The sequence below is a fragment of the Cornus florida genome, unplaced genomic scaffold (genome assembly GCF_030987335.1).
Source record: "Cornus florida cultivar Cherokee Brave unplaced genomic scaffold, ASM3098733v1 CherokeeBrave_3.0.0_Hap2_Chr01, whole genome shotgun sequence".
NCBI lineage: Eukaryota > Viridiplantae > Streptophyta > Magnoliopsida > Cornales > Cornaceae > Cornus > Cornus florida.
This window is the reverse complement of record NW_026775571.1, coordinates 104,030,527-104,047,143: the sequence shown is the minus strand read 5'-3', so window position 1 is coordinate 104,047,143 and position 16,617 is coordinate 104,030,527. Positions and strand designations below refer to the sequence as shown.

At 36.7% G+C, this 16,617-nt stretch overlaps 1 protein-coding gene across 2 annotated transcripts; it reads right to left on the bottom strand.

The window, feature by feature from the left end:
- Positions 1–17: 17 nt before the first annotated feature.
- LOC132311081 (uncharacterized) lies at positions 18–14,398 on the bottom strand. Of its 2 annotated transcripts, none has more exons than XM_059808810.1 (9): positions 14,298–14,398; positions 12,765–13,487; positions 12,027–12,215; positions 11,805–11,896; positions 8,616–8,675; positions 8,441–8,510; positions 1,972–2,175; positions 790–1,143; positions 18–425 (listed from the first exon to the last, which is right to left on the bottom strand). In XM_059808810.1, the coding sequence occupies exons 2-9, from the start codon at positions 13,425–13,427 to the stop codon at positions 369–371; spliced, it is 1,689 nt and encodes a 562-aa protein (XP_059664793.1). In that variant the 5' UTR covers positions 13,428–13,487; positions 14,298–14,398; the 3' UTR covers positions 18–368. The 2 variants fall into 2 exon arrangements, with proteins under 2 accessions (XP_059664793.1, XP_059664787.1); XM_059808804.1 differs by having other exon boundaries at positions 12,765–13,482.
- Between the last annotated feature and the right edge of the window lie 2,219 nt (positions 14,399–16,617).

The window sequence follows — 16,617 nt, the reverse complement described above, 5'->3', positions numbered from 1 at the left end:
CTTCTATGGATTTGAACTATCACAATGGCCCGAAGGCCGATATATTGCACACATTTAATTGATTGCAATAGCAACAAGAACAGTCATTATCCATAAAATGCAATAGCGGTTGAAATTCTTGAAATATGTGTTTCATGATTACATCTTAGAACAGTCAAGAAGATTTACAGATTCCATGCAATTTTAACTCGTCTCAAATCATCATGATCATTCTTGCCTTAATCTCACATGAATGGGGCCAACTCATTTCATATGTATTGGCATAAAAAAATAAAATAAAATAAAATAAATAAAAAAATACTATAACTAGAGCTTTGAATACATTCTCAGGAGTAAATTTTCCAGTCTTGGTTTAATTTTGGTATACTTCAACAATGATCAGACTCAATCTCAATAGGCTTTAATACCCTGATTTTGTTGCTTGCCTACATAAGATTTGACAAGAGCATCAATAATATATCGGAAGGAATGATGATTTTCTAGAAAAATAAAAGTTATTATATGATTATTGCGGTGGCTCTCTCTCCCCCCCCCCCCCCCCCCCCCCCCCCCAACATGGATTTCCATTTGTGCTCTGTGTTACTTGTGGGCTCCAGTCTTATCAGGACTATCCCCCACACCCTAAAATAATAAATATCGGGTGTGTGCGTCTATATATATATAACAAAGAAAGTAAAAGAAAAGAAAATTACAATTATTCCGTGAAGCAATTATTATAGCATGGTGTAATTATGCAGTTGAAGAGTTACAGTGTGGTCAGTGAATGAGAATATAATCTGCATCACTTACAAAAGCATCGGCAGCAGTGGGGGTCAAATTATTCCGAGGAACGGGTTTACGAACTTGGGCATGAGTCTCTGCCTCATGCTGAAACATTGTGACCAACTGTTGCAGCTCCAATTTCCTAACTTCAACCTGCGCTTCAGTTACGGGCTTTTTCAACCCAAGGTAGAGCAACCCAACTGCAATTAGCACAATTCCTAAGAAAAAGAGGAGGGCTGCAAATAGACCAAATGCGTAAGGCGTGTTATCAGATCCAGGGATCCCATCAACGTTGATACCAAACAGCCCAGTGATGATAGATAGAACGAGGCCACATCCTCCAAAGACAGCTAAATTATGGGTAACCCGGAGGCTTCTATCCTGAAATTTATAGGAGTTATGAACTTGTCAAATTAACATTTTTTCAAAAATTAAATCCATGCTAAAAAGATGAAAACCACAATGTTGCTAATAGATATGTTGCTTTTGCCAGCATCACATGTGTGCGCACACAGATCCACACACACATGTTGGGGGTGCACGCAGAGAGAGAGATCAGCAATACAATTATATTAATAGGAATTATCCTCCATATATTGCATTTTGATTACAAGGATATAGCTGTAAGATGCCAAAGCCAATAATTTCACAAACACACACAATAGTCACTTGGGAGTTGGGCTTCAGGCAAAAAGCAATGTCTCAGCAATTAGTTGTCCTTTGTACAAAATACTGGGAAATGAGGTATTTTCATTATTAGAGTTGCCTCATGTAAGTGAAGGCGGCCCATTCTTTCATAAATTTGCAAATTAAACAGCCAATAATCATAAGGTGATAAGGGGGGAAAAAAAAAAAAAAAAAACTTGCCATCAACCATTCACATGGCAAAAAAATTAACATAAAAAGTAACGCATACAGTTAAAACATTTCCCTTTAACTAAAAGCACAATAGAGTCTTGTTTTTTTTTTTTCTTCACATACTCAATGTATTGATTATTTTCTGAGCTGATACTACTGACATTTAACCATTTTATCCTTGTGATAAACATGTCAACGTGTCTTTCACCAAATTAAGTCATACATCTTGAAGAGGAATAAAATATAGTGAATGATTAGCCACATAACCATTACAATATTTTTATCAGAAAAAAGAAAGAAAGAGATAAAGCATACTTAAATACCCCTATAAGGCTGTGTTTTTAAACAAACCTGCAACCATGCACGCACCGTACTCTGCATGACATCTTGAATGGTAAATAAGCGGCCACGAACTGCTTCTTGCTCCTCAATCATTTCCCTTGTATTCTTCCTTAATCCCTCTAGCAAAGTTCTTGCTGCATTTCCCTTCATATGTTGGAGAAGTTCAAAAACAATCTCCTCTCTCGCATGTAGTGACCATTTCACTCTGATAACCTGAATTTGAAAATGTGAAATGAATGGGCATGCCAAGTTCATAAAATAGGTAAGACTTGGCTAACTGACAGTAACCTATTTCATTTTCGATCTTTAAAAAGATGAAGTGATTGATAATTATGCTTTATGAACCCAAAAAGTTCAGAACTAGCAGATCAAGAAAGAGGTATGATCAAAGCTGAAAAAAAAGTGCTGATCAAGAATAACAAAGCTGAGCAAGGATGCCATCACTTGATTACTTAACAAAGCTGATTATTTAAGAAATTTAAATCATGAAAAAGGGAACTTCAGGGTTAAAAAAATATGGGTGAAATGCTACCATGTAGACTAGATGTAGCGAGTGAGCATTTCCTGACATAAATTTTTACACATTTAAGAACAAACAAGTTGTCAGAATCCAAATTTAGTAGAGGATCAGTGCATTTTTCACATAATTTGCCAGAAATGAGTATGTTAATCTTCTGTTTCAATAAAATTACTATTTGAGTAAAGACAATACTGCCACAGAATTCCATGAAAATAATAAGAGAATCTGCACCTCACCAGAGGGTTTTTTAGCACTATAAAGCATAATATTTTACCTTACCAATTTGACTTCTTGTTGCTAATTGCTCATGCACCATAGAATATGTTGATGAGTAATTATCTGAATTTAATTGCTCATTTTAACATATTCTAAGTATCGCTCCTACTTTGTGTGTGTTGGGTCATTATGTAATTACATATAGTTGGTAGGGCCCTTGTGTTATTTAGTGTGTCTTGTATCCTTTAGATAAGCCTACATAGGCTTATTAGGGTTAGTAAGAAATATACAGAAATATGTCTGCTCTCTCTCTCTCTCTCATGATTTTGAACATGGTATCAAAGCTACACGAATTCATGGGTGTGAGAGTCTGTGATTGTGCTGTTCTTGTATAAGATCGGAATCGCGATTGTGGTGTTGGTGTCTTTGCCTCGTTCGCTGTCGCCGGCAGCTCCTCTTTGGTTGTCAGCGAGCTCGCTGACATCTACCGTCTTGATTTGCAGAGGTGAGGTTCATCGATTCGCGTTTTTTGGCCGGAAGTTGCAGAGGTCACTGCTTATTGATTCGGCCGTTGCTTGTGACTGAGTCGCCATCGTCTCCGCTGCATTGTTCACCGGCGTTTGTGAAGATGTGAAGAAGAAGACCCGTGTTTGGCTACACGGTTATGCTATTCCAACCCTGGTTTACTAAAACCGGGATAGCGCAGATCCGACCCGTTTGCCCAGAGCCGGTTCATTTTTCAAATTCGGCCCGTTTGCCCAGATCCGGCCCGTTTTCCAGGTTCGGCCAGAATACAAATTCTGCGCTTTTTTTTTTGTTCTCTGTTTTGCTAGGTTCAACATGACATCCAGTTCAGATTTGCTTTCTCCCACATCCAGTTTTCATTCTCCCATGACTTCAGTTAAACTCAATGGGAAGAATTACATATTATGAGCTAAATCTGTTGCAATTTTCTCAAACGTAAAGTCTTGCTACTCATCTGACTAAAGATAAACTCAAGGAAACTAATGCTTCTTTTGATGCATGGGAAAAGCACGATGCTCAGATCATCTCTGTGATGTTAAACAGTATTGAACCCCAAATTAGTTCAACTTTACTTTATTTGGATACTGCCAAGGAGATATGGGACAGATTGAAGCAATTGTATTCTGGGACAAGTAATATCACCCGTGTTTATGAGCTCTGTAAGCAGTACTTCAATCTTGAACAAGGTAATCACAGTATAGAAGAGTATTATTCCAAAGTTATGGGAGTCTGTGAGGAGCAGAATACGTATTAGCCCATTACTGCCGATGTTCGAAGTATACAACAACAACGCGAGGACTTTAATAAATCCATTCTATGTAAAATAAGAAATAAATAAATCGAAATATTTCATGACTTTATTAACCTGACCAGGAAAAAAGTGACTATATTTTTTTATGAGATTTCTTAATTGTTAATTGAATTCAATCTTAATGAGTGCATATTAGGTACAGAAATCTCATTCTTTATCCGAAAGGATAGTTTGAAACTATATATTTTGAAATCATTACGAATATGGAATAAAATATAGAAATAGATTTTCCATCCAAATTGAGCCGCGATTCTCACCAACTAATCAATAGTTTGGATTTTTAGTTATTGACCAAACAAAAACCGTATTCGTTTAGATCAAAACTTCTTGTCCGTTTTCTTACTGGTTTGTCGTCAGCATCTAAGTCTCTTCGTGCACAGATTATGGGCAGTCCCACAATTCCATCTCTTGCTGATGTGTTTTCTCGACTTCAGCGCGCTACACTTGCCAGCGACACCTCAAATTTGAATACTGGACAGAGTGGTGAGCGTTCAACATTGGTAGTCTCAAAGGATGAACATAATGCTTACTGTGAAGGTCGTGGGGGACGCTCCTCACTTGGTGGCCGTGGCAGGGAATCACGAAAATGTACTCATTGTGGCTTTTCTAATCATACTGTGAATTTTTGTTGGGACCTTCATGGCAAACCATCTAGTTATGCAAATCAGGTTTCCTCCTCTTCGAATGATGTTGCTTCTAGATCTCACCAAGTAACTGAATCAGATACAGTCCCTGTTCCACGTGATGAGTATACTCAGTTTTTGTCTTATAAGCAAGCATCTAATTCATCTTCCACAGCAACCTTTGCCCAGTAAGCTACTCACACACATGTCTATTGTCTTCCACTCGTAGTCCTTAGATCATAGACACTGGAGCATCCGATCATATGACTGGATGTTCTTCTCTTCTATTTGACTTTAATTATGTACCTCCTTCTCAAAGTGTTACTCTTGCTAATGGTTCATCCACTAAGGTTTCAGGTTTGGGGACAACTCAACTTAGTGATTCCTTGTCTCTCTCGTCTGTTTTATATGTTCCTCAGTTTCCCTTTAATTTAATGTCTATCAGTAAGCTTACTAAATCTCTCTAGTGCTCTATTACATTTTATCCTACTTCATGTGTGTTTCAGGATCTCAAGACGAAGAAGACGATTGATACGGGGCATGGTGGCACTGTCGTCTTGGTCACCCATCACTTCAAGTTCCTAGTCTTAGTCAAGTTCCTAGTCTTAGTCATTTGAAATTCTTGTCATGTGAAGTTTGTCAACTTAGTAAGCACCATCGCGTGTCTTTCAAGTCTTGGGTAAATAATCAAGTCTCTAGTCCTTTTCATTTGGTTCATTTAGATGTATGGGGTCAATAAAGCATTCTTCAATCAATAAATTTCATTATTTTGTGACATTTGTGGATGATTATTCTCGCCTGACTTGGTTGTTTCTAATGGAAGATCGTTCTGAGCTATTTTTAATTTTTCAAAAATTTCGAAAAGAAATCAAAACTCAATTTGGATGCCCAATTCGTATTCTACGTTCTGATAATGCTGAGGAATATTCTTCAACCCCCTTTGATACATATTTTAGTGATAAAGGAATTATTCATCAAAATTCATGTGTTTATACTCCTCAACAAAATGGAGTTGTAGAACATAAGAATCGACACCTCTTAGAAGTAACCTGTGCTCTTTTGTTTCATATGCGTATGCCTAAACAGCTTTGGGGTGATGTTGTTCTTACTGCCTGTCATCTTATTAACCGTATGCTGTCCTCTGTATTAGATGGCAAATCTCCACATTCTATTTTATTTCCTGATTCTCCCTTGTTTTCTTTTACTCCTAGCGTTTTTGGATGTGTATGTTATGTCCACAATCTTGGTCCTCGTTTTTTTTTTTTTCGGAAGTTAATCTTGGTCTTGGTTTTGATTCTCGTGCCACAAAGTGTGTATTTCTTGGATACTCTCGTTCTCATAAAGGTTATCGCTGCTATAGTCCTGTTTCTTAACGGTACTTTATTAGCACGGATGTAACTTTTTGTGAGTCCATCCCATATTTTTCAGATACTGATTCACTTCTTGATATCACTCCTGAGTTGCCTCTTCCTGCGATTCATCTTCCATCCCTTTCTCTTCAACCTAGATCTCCTTTGCCTGCCCCGTTACAGGTGTACACTCAACGACCAAAGCCGTCTGCTGTCATGCCTCCTCTGTCGTCTTCAGCGTCTTTGGATCCAACACCATCCGATGTGTCTGATTCCTTGCCTATTGCACAAAGGTACTCGATCGTGTGTTACTAATCATCCCATTGCTCATTATGTCTCTTATAATTCATTATCGCCATCCTTCTCATGTTTTTCATCTCAGTTGTCTACTACATTTGTTCCTAAGACTGTGCAGGATGCTTTGTCTGATTCAAGCTGAAGGAAAGCAATGCAAGATGAAATGGATGCTTTGCATCAGAATGGCACGTCGAATCTTGTTCCATTACCTCCAGGTGCCAAACCTGTAGGTTGTCGCTAGGTATATACTGCGAAGTATCTTCCAGATGGGTCCGTTGAGCGTTTAAAAGCACGTCTTGTTGCCAAAGGTTATACCCAGACTTACAGTATTGACTATGATGAGACGTTTGCCCAGTTGCTAAGATTTCTTCTATTCGTGTTTTGATTTCTTTTGCTTCTAATAGACATTGGCCTCTGTTTCAGTTAGATGTTAAAAATGCCTTTTTACATGGTGACTTAGCAGAAGGGGTTTATATGGAGCAACCACCTGGGTTTGTTGCTCAGGGGGAGTATCTCTACATTGTTTGTCGCCTTAAAAAGGCCCTGTATGGATTGAAACAATCTCCACGGGCTTGGTTTGGAAAATTCTTTGAGGCGGCATTAAAATTTGGTCTTAACAAATGTCAGACCGACCATTCGGTATTTCACCAGTGTACTAAAGCTAGCTTCATATTTCTTGTGGTGTATGTAGATGATATTGTGATCACAGGTGATGATTCTGAAGGCATTGCTAAGTTGAAGTTGTTTCTGCAATATCGATTCCACACTAAAGACTTGGGTAAACTTAGGTATTTCTTGGGTATTGAAGTTGCTAGATCCAAGAAGGGTATAAGCTTATCCCAACGAAAATATGTGTTGGACTTATTAGAAGAAACAAGTATGTTGGGTGGTCGTCCAGTTGATGCTCCTATGGATTCAAATACCAAACTTGTGTCTGATGAGGGTGATCTATTTAATGACTCGGGCAGATTTCGTCGCCTTGTTGGGAAATTAATTTATCTCACTATCACTCGACCTGATATTTCATATGCAATTAGTGTTGTAAGTCAATTCATGGGAGCCCCTAGAATGCCACATTGGATTGCTGTTATTCGGATTATTCGATATCTCAAGCAAGCTCCAAGTTTTGGGTTACTATATAAATCAAATGGTCATCTCAAGGTGGAAAGTTTTACAGATACCGATTAGGCTAGTTCTCCTTCAGATAAGGAAATCTACTATAGGCTATTGCACATTTGTAGGAGGAAATCTTGTTACATGGTGAAGTAAAAAGCAAACGGTTGTAGCTCGATCTAGTGCTGAAGCTGAGTACAGGGCAATGGCCCATACCACTAGTGAGTTGACATGGATACAACATTTTCTAAAAGAACTTGGGTTGACAGTTGAAGCTCCTACTCCATTGTTCTGTGATAATCAAGCAGCAGTTCACATTGCATCAAATCCTGTGTTTCATGAGAGGACAAAACATATTGAAGTTGATTGTCACTTCATTCGAGAAAAGATATTACGTGGGAGCATCTCTACTCCATTTGTGAAGCCTGAAGATCAATTAGCTGATATGTTTACCAAAGCATTAGGTCATAACAAGTTAAAAACTATCTGTTCCAAGCTGGGATTATTTGATATATATTCTCCAGCTTAAGGGGGAGTGTTAGAATGTTTTGTGTGTGTGTGTGTGTGTGTGTGTGTGTGTGTGTGTGTGTGTGTTGGGTCATTATGTAATTACATATAGTTGGTAGGGCCCTTGTGTTATTTAGTGTGTCTTGTTTCCTTTATATAAGCCTACATAAGCTTATTAGGGTTAGTAAGAAATATATAAAAATATGTTTGTTCTCTCTCTCTCTCTCATGATTTTGAACATAAGGCAAGGAAGTACACTCCTTGGTGGCGGATATAGCTCACTTAGCTTGGTTTAATTGAAGCTTTATTTTAGATTATATACAACAAAAACTATAGGTCATAAGTACATGAATTGAGATGTCCAGGCCGCCTTCTCCAAGGCATGCAAATGTATCTTCATCATTCAAAAGCATGCCTCGTGTTTTGTTTTAATGCTACAATCTATTATTCATTAGATACACAAATAGTGCCCTTCTCCTTGAAATTAATCAAATACCAGCAGGATGAAGTATATTACCTGTCTTGATAACTTTCTAATTTCTTGGTTCAGGATTATACTGAAAAGATTCATGTCTTCATAGTTCCTCCTACTCATCGCATAGTGTCTGTTAGAAACTTTCTAATAGAAGAAGAAGAAGAAGAAGAAGAAGAAGAAGAAGAAGAAGAAATTGGCTGCATGTGTACTAAAGTACCTGTTCATAAACTTCAGTTCTGCTTCATCAGCTGCCCCAAATATGGACTTCCGGAATAATCTAACATATAAAAATCACAAAAGGAGAAAGTGATGAAATTCTCTGTGGTTCAATGATATTATGCCAAAAATTGTTGATAAGAATTAATGATAGTTCAAGTATAAGAGTAATTGATGAATGTACATGTGTTGCCAGCTGTTGGTTGTAGAGATACCATACCACACTCAATAAACGAAAGATAACAATGAAACATAGCAATGGTTTCAAAGAAAAATGACATATTAACCTACCATAGCATCACAATCAGTAATTTGTTTGTGTGCCTATATATATATATATATATAAACCACCACATAAACCTCCTTGTCAGGTATATGTGTCATGTGCTGGCAATTTCCTACTCCAAAACCTTGGTTGTAACGTGCAAGTGTCATGAGTCATAAAGAGTATAACTGTCGAAGACTATAAAGACGAGATTTGTGAAGAATATGGCGAGAAATCTGTATCCTCAATCACAAGTTCAGGGCACAGGTAATTTGACTTGGAAAGACCTTAGATCACTGACAGCCTAGTTTTGATCATGGTGAGGCTCTAAATACTTTAAACTTGTTTTTGACAAATGCATTTTTTTAAGGTATTGAATTTTTAAACAGGTTTTTTTTTTTAGACTTTGATTAATAGGTGTATCGATCAATTTTTTCCAAAATCTTTTATTGAAATCCAGTGTGCTTCAAATGATTGGTCTATCAATCAAGCAGCTTGGCAGCAAACCGATACCTTGATCGATCAAACCCTTCAGAGGTTTATTTCTGGAAACACTCTCAAAACAGAATTCTAAAAGGATTTGACCTCCCATACTTTACGTGTCTTTTACACTGGCTATAAATGTGGGGTTAGAGTATCTCTCACAAAAGCTTATAACAATATACATATTGTTGAATGAATTAATATTTTCAGTGAGAGAGGCCTTTGAGAATGATTCCGAGGTTCTTAACAGACTACCATACCATATGTGATTGAGAGAATCAAAGAAAGAAGTTGATTGAAACTATGAGACACAACATCAACTGGGTGGTTTGCAAAGAACAAGTTGATCGGACATCACTAGTTATTGGATATCAGTAAGTTCATAGAAAAGCAGATAGAGAGGAGCAAGTTGGTTGATGGATCAGTGGCTGGAGGATTTAGGTAGATCCTGAATAAGTATGAGTCAGGAGGCAATACGTGATTTTTGGGTAAGAGACTGGCAAGTTAGTCTGTAACATCTTTATCATTTAGTGGATTTTGATCTACCCGGAATAGATCCCATGGTTTTTTCATGTTTAGGGTTTTCCACTAAAAAAGTACTGTATCTGCCTTACTTTAATTATCGTTTTATGTGTTTTTGTGATATAATTGAGACATTTAATCAACTAATTAACTCATTTTAAACAAGGATTAACGGTAATTTATCCATAAGACGTGTTCACCCCCCTCTAATCTAATTCAGCACTCACATCTGACCTAATCAGAGCCTTGGGTAACGGTACTACAATTAACACTCCTAATTAAATAAGGAAATTGTACTCACAAATTCAGGTGCTCCTGATTCGTGAATCAATTTATTCTGTAGTTTGGAGTTGGAAAAAGCTATCTTTTTTAGGTTTTATAGAAAGCAAATATGCGCCCCCTATTTTAGAGCTTAGTGAAGCATTTTATACCTAAGTTTGCATGTTTTTTCTTGTTGTTTCAATGATGGCAATACATTACGTTTCTTTTTCTAGATTGAATTGCTTTAGCTCGTGAGATATACCTCCTGTATACTTAAAAAAGCTACAAGAGATTATAATTAAATTGTTCTTTGCTTTTGAAACTAGCTGTTTAACTTCTTTTTCTTTTTCTTTTTATAAGTAAAACTAACTCTTTATTTGCTACCCTGAAATTCAGCGAGTAATTACGATAGTTTTCAAGCCTGTGCGTTAAGTTCGTGAAAAGACCGTCACCTATACACTGCTTAAACACTAGTTGACATTTTCCTTTTTCATTCAAAAAATAGACATGGAAGAAAGAGAAGAAAAAAAAACAGGAACCACTAACCTAACGACATAAAATTAGAAAGATAATTGCAGGCAAATATACAAGAGCGAACTATACAATCAAGTAAACCTAGCAATAACTGACTTGAAAGCACTGTACTAATTTTTTTATATGTAGAAGTAGAAGACATAGATATCCATAATTACATGAATCAAGCAGTGGGAGCTTGACACCATTCTAGTTGTAAATGAGGAGAAATGAGTCTGAAGGCTGAGAGGGCACTCTATAGTTGTTAATGATTGTATGCAAGTTAACAACTGTAAAGAGGCTCCATAGGGTACAGAAATCCTAAATATGTATGTAACTCAAGAATTGTCTTCAGGAAAGGAAGTCAGAATGATTAGAACAAAACAAATACAAAAGGTGATTCAGAAGACGTGATAAACTTGTGACCACTTGAAAATTCACCCTGCTCTTGTAATCTTAATTGGATCATGCTATGACTACTTGAATGGAGAAATTATACAAAAATTTAAAGATCACTCAGATGTTGAAACTATCAATTGAGTCATAGCCGTTGGAAAGGCACACTTCCTCATCCAAGCTTCAACTTTCATAGTCCAAATAAAATAATATTAAGAAGCACTTGGTTTGACAATACGCAACTACATAACCAAATAATGCAAAGATAGTGATTGGTTCAGTTGTAAACTTTTAGCATGATGGGCCAAAAATTTATACTTATGGACACTCCTAAAGGAAGGAAGCTTCATCTTGTACCTGTAAACTTTACATCAAATGTATCAACCCCAGTGGCCCAGTAGCTTTTATGCTACTTTTCTCCTATCCAACACTCTCCCAAATCTCCCCTTGGTCAAAAAAGAAAAGATGCCCCCAATTTTTCTAACATTCTACAACAACGAAGCCAAGGAATCAAATTCAAGATTTCCCAAAAGCATTTCTATTTGTACCATTACCATTATTTTAGTTCTTACGAAAGAATTTCTCAGAGTTCACATATAAGTTCAGAAGCTACGCTCTGCACGTTGCAACAACAAACTTTGTGCAGAAAATATCAATTAGTAACAAAAGGTAAATTGCACCCAAGCATCTAGAGACAATAGGGAGGTTTACATAGGTTAAACTAATGAAGTATTAAAATATTTCCCTCACCTATCATCCCATCTAGCAAGGCGGGTAGCTAGATGTGCTACAACGTCATGCACTGTTTTTGGTGTATTATTACTCCCAGCAAAGAGAAGTTCCTGGACCAGACCAGAAAAAATATATCAACCAAATATTAAACAAGAATCTGATCCATCCTAGCATAATGAACCAAATCTTCCCCAATAGAATGAAGGACACTGAAAAGATTCTTGTCAAACATGAACAAACCTGAACTTCTGTAATGCCCAACACATTTATGCTCGATGCAGTTCCTTTCATGTGCAAAACGGATACTAGAAAGTTTTGTGCTTGCCAAGAGCGAAGAACAACAGGAATGTCATCTTCATCAACAAATGGATCACCAACTGATTGCCCCAACAGCTCAAACAATAGCCCTCCAGCAACCCTAACTGGGACCTGTAAAAGGTATGATCATATAAAGCATAGGCAGCAATCCAACAATACCCAATTTCATGAAGAGTTGAAAAAAGAAAATCACAATTGAAACAGCTCTCAATGGAGGTTAATTATGAAAGAATTCCCTTCACGAACCTTTATCATGGTCATTAGCAATTTAGTCCATGTAGGAACATTTTTTCTGAGGACTTTGACTAAATGCATTAGTCACAGACACCTTAAATTCTTAAAGATCATCTTATTTGAATGATACGATCTACATTCTACAATATGACACCCTACTATATTTAACATAATCCTCACTCCACTTGGAATAAAGTTTTTGTCTTTTAAAACATTGCTCATTAGATTTCCTTGATTTGGATTCATGGAGTACTGAGATTACTTACAGTATGCAACCAGTCTTTGCACTACATGCCTGGTATTACACATCTGAACCATAATTGTACTTTTAACAATCATTACAAAAAACAATAGATTATCAGATCAATCATGAAACACATTCACCCTATCAAGCTAACAAATTCAGATTTTAAGAAAGCAATCTACCTCATATAGTAGGTGTTTCATTCGCTCACTTATCAATCGGCTTTCATCTCTCAAAGCAATACTAACAGCAGGATGTAACCACTGAGCATTTTTTAGCCACGCATCGATAGATGGGTGACCTGCAGCCACATGGCACCACCATGTGGGACCAGCTGGTCGCTCCCAATAAGGAGCTGCCAAATCTGCAACAGTAAGGTCATCTTCATCATCCATGAATTCATAAGGTGAGGACCACCCAGCGTCAACTTGCACTGTTTGGACGAGTTCAGAGATTCTAGCCCATCCAATTGGAACCCAATGACTTTCCACAGATCTTTCCATGGTATGGAAAGTATCAAGTTCAGAAGTCTGGCTATCTGTATTATCATCCAAAGGAGCAATGTGGTGAGCCCTAAGGTCAATGAGAGAACTGGATTCCAATGAATTGTTCCCATTTCTTTTTGGAGTAGAAGCCTCAGTTAATCCATATTTAGGCACTATCTTCTTTAGATTTCCACTGTCTACTTGATGTGTGCTCTGCATCTTTGACTGTGATCTTGGTCTAGTTGACTTTCGGGAGCCTCGAACATATTCAAAAGCACAAATAAGGCCATCTGTCCAAAGCTCACACCCCAGCATGGCATCCTTACTGTAATGGTTTTTATTGTTTTCAGGATTCTTCATTTTATTACCTTGGGAAACAGAACAGGCCTGACCTACTCCATTCGTATTGTAATTCCTATTCTTGCACAGACAGAAAAAGAATAATAAGCAAAAAAAAAACCTCAGGATCTCCAGACTAGCAAGTGAGAAACAGAAGAATTAGTATTGAAGTACCCTTATACAGGAGCTATCACAAAACAACCCGAAAACAAATATTTTAACTTCGAAAAGAAACAACATTGAAGCTAGTCTTCAAGAATTATGAAGACATATACCTGTTCACTAAATTTTGCATCATATCTCTTGTTTAAAATCAGTAATAAGTTGCACTTGTTTATCTTCCCAATCTCATGCTGAGAGGCTCATTAAATCTCTATGAGAAACAGTATGCATTGTACAATATACGCACCAGAAATAAAGCAACAAACATGGTTTCAATCCCTAAACAGTACAAACAATTAACCCAATAATAGATAGTAAAAATTTCTAAACAATAACCATCAATTAGATGACAATCAATGATCCTTTTACATGCTTAGTTATCTCTTAGTGGGCTATCTTATTAGAAGAAGTTCTTTAGCCCCATCAAACTTGCAAAGAATAATTCGGAAGAAGAATGCACAGAAGAAACCAACACATGAATTATGCTGATGCTAAGAGAAAGAGAAGCAGAAAAATTCAACCCGATTTATGAGAAAAATACAACCTGAATTTGTGAATCATTAAAAATTGAATGGAAGATTCTATATTACTTTTTTTTTCGAAAGATATGATTCTATATTACTTGAGAAACCTAAAACCTAATATGAATTGAAGCATCAAAATATAATTGTTATTTCTTTTACTAACTTCTCTCGGCATAAAAAATCAAGAATTTGAGTAAGAAATTACCAGAAAATGATCGTTGAAAACCCTAGAAAAGAATGTAATCTACGGGGGAGTGATTTTGTTTGATGTTCCAAAATCGCGAAAAAGAAGGCCAAAATGGGGGGGGGGGGGGGGGGGAGTCACTTTAAGCACAGAGAGGGACTGTGTAATGCGTGCGTCAGAGGGCAGCTGGAAAGTAGAAGGCATTTAATTTTCTGCTCTCTAAAAATAAAAAAAATAAAAATTTTCAAAACTAAATTCAAGAATAAAAAATAAAATAAAAAATCCGACAAAAAAAAAATAAATAAAGAAAAAAATTGTTTTAAAATTGTTTTATGAAAATTGAAGAGAGAGTATTCGCACTCTCTTTCCTTTGCTTTACCACGCGTCACACGCCATATAAGTTAGAATTAGTTAATTAATTGGAGTAATGCTAAAAAAAAAGAATTGGAATTTAAAGTGAGTGACGTGAAAAATAATACTAAATTTTATGTATTGCGTGGTGCTTGTAATTATTTTTCGTGATTATATTTTAAAATAATTATTTTTTAAAATCACTATTACTGTTGACATAGTAGTGATTTTAAGAACAATATTGATTTTAATTGCAAGCATTTTTGTAAGGATAGTAGTAAAAATTTCTTTGATCTTGGATTCTGAGTCGCATGCATTTTTGTGAGTTACTAAAGAAACTACGAACTTATAGGAAAAAGATTTTGTGAAAAATCACACCGATTAATATAAAAGTTTTAATACTTTAAATTTTCATATATACATCTGACCAGTCGCAATCTTAATTTAATTTTGAATAATAGCTATGAAGAGACAAATTTAATTTTGAATAATAGCTATGAAGAGACAGCTCTCTCGACGATATTCATGAATTGGGGAAAAAATCGTCTCCTGCTATCCTCTCACTGGAGGGTCACCATTGTTGACGTGGCATGAGTGACATGGCAAGTATGTATATAAACTATTTACCTCGTATGTATATAATAATATCCTGTGTATCTATACAAGACTTCTGTATACATACAATCTCAAATTTCCCCCCAAAAGTTTCCCTCCAAATGTCAAATGTTATTTTCCCCCAAAAGTAAAATGTTAATCATTTTGTATCATTATTTGCCTCTGAATTTCAGCTCTCTCTCCCTCTGAAATTGAACTCAAGAAGAATCCGGTAACTGATCAAGAATCCGGCGACTGATGAAGGAGGAACATAATAAATTAGATGGAGAGAGAGGCAAAGGAGTTGGCGTTCAATGTACCGGCAAGAGAGGTGGAAGACATCTTCAGGAACCAAAGCAAAGAGTTCTTCGGGGGACCGCACCAGCAGCAGAAGCAGGAGGGTCGTGCTGATGCGTGAGAGTGTGCGTGCTGCCGCTGGAGTGGACCCAGCTGGTGTGGTTGCGCCTCTGCGAGCTAAGGCTATAAATAGCAGCCGCTACTACGACTGGGGTTTTGTGGTGGTTTTGACATAATATGCGAACATAGATGTATATGAGTGGGTTAAGTGTGTACGTACTGTGTGTATGTATGAGTAAGCTGAAGGCTTTAACATAAATAAAATGTTTCCCAGTTTCAATGTCGTTGCTGGTTCTCTGTTTCTCCTTCAAAATTTTCTTTGTGCTTCAAACTATCTTTGGATTTCTGATGATAGATGTCAACTGCACAATATCATACACAAAACACTTGAAGCGTCAAATCAGTCAACAGTTATTGAACATGCACAAGTCTATGACATAAATTCGCAACTGGAAGCACAAGCAATGCTTGGGTCCTGAAGTTCATCCTCAATTAAAGATATGTGTTCCAATGTAATTACAACACCTGTTTAAAGTGTGAAACAATTCTATCGGACATTTCATCGAACAATGGAATTGCTATTTCACATTTGGATTTTAAAGAAGTGGATAAGCAAAAAATGGTGTAATAATAATGATTCAAAATCGAAGAAGGAGCAGAGTCTTCCTTTTCATCAGCCATTCTCATTCGCCGACAAGTACGATTGGCTTCTCATGATCTCCGGAAGCTTGGGAGCTATTGTTCACGGCTCTTCCATGCCGGTTTTCTTCCTCTTGTTCGGCGAAATGGTGAATGGTTTCGGCAAAAATCAATCCGATTTGAAGAAGATGACTGAAGAAGTGTCCAAGGTTCTTCGCAAAATCAATTCCTCCCATTTCAGTTTTTACATTATAATTTAATATATTTTTCTGTGATTTTTACCTTCATTTCACAAGGCAGATCTGATTCTTTTGCTTTTTTATTGAATGCACAAAATCAATTCCTCCCATTTCAGTTTTTACATTATAATTTGATATATTTTTCTGTGATTTTTACCTTC

Coding starts and splice junctions, on each gene's coding strand:
- LOC132311081 (XM_059808810.1), bottom strand. CDS start 13,427: ATGAAGAATCCTGAAAACAATAAAAACCATTACAGTAAGGATGCCATG. Junction 8,511..8,615: donor GAACTGAAGTTTATGAACAG/GTACTTTAGTAC, acceptor TGCGATGAGTAG/GAGGAACTATGAAGACATGA. Junction 2,176..8,440: donor TTAGAAAGTTATCAAGACAG/GTAATATACTTC, acceptor TTTCAAATTCAG/GTTATCAGAGTGAAATGGTC.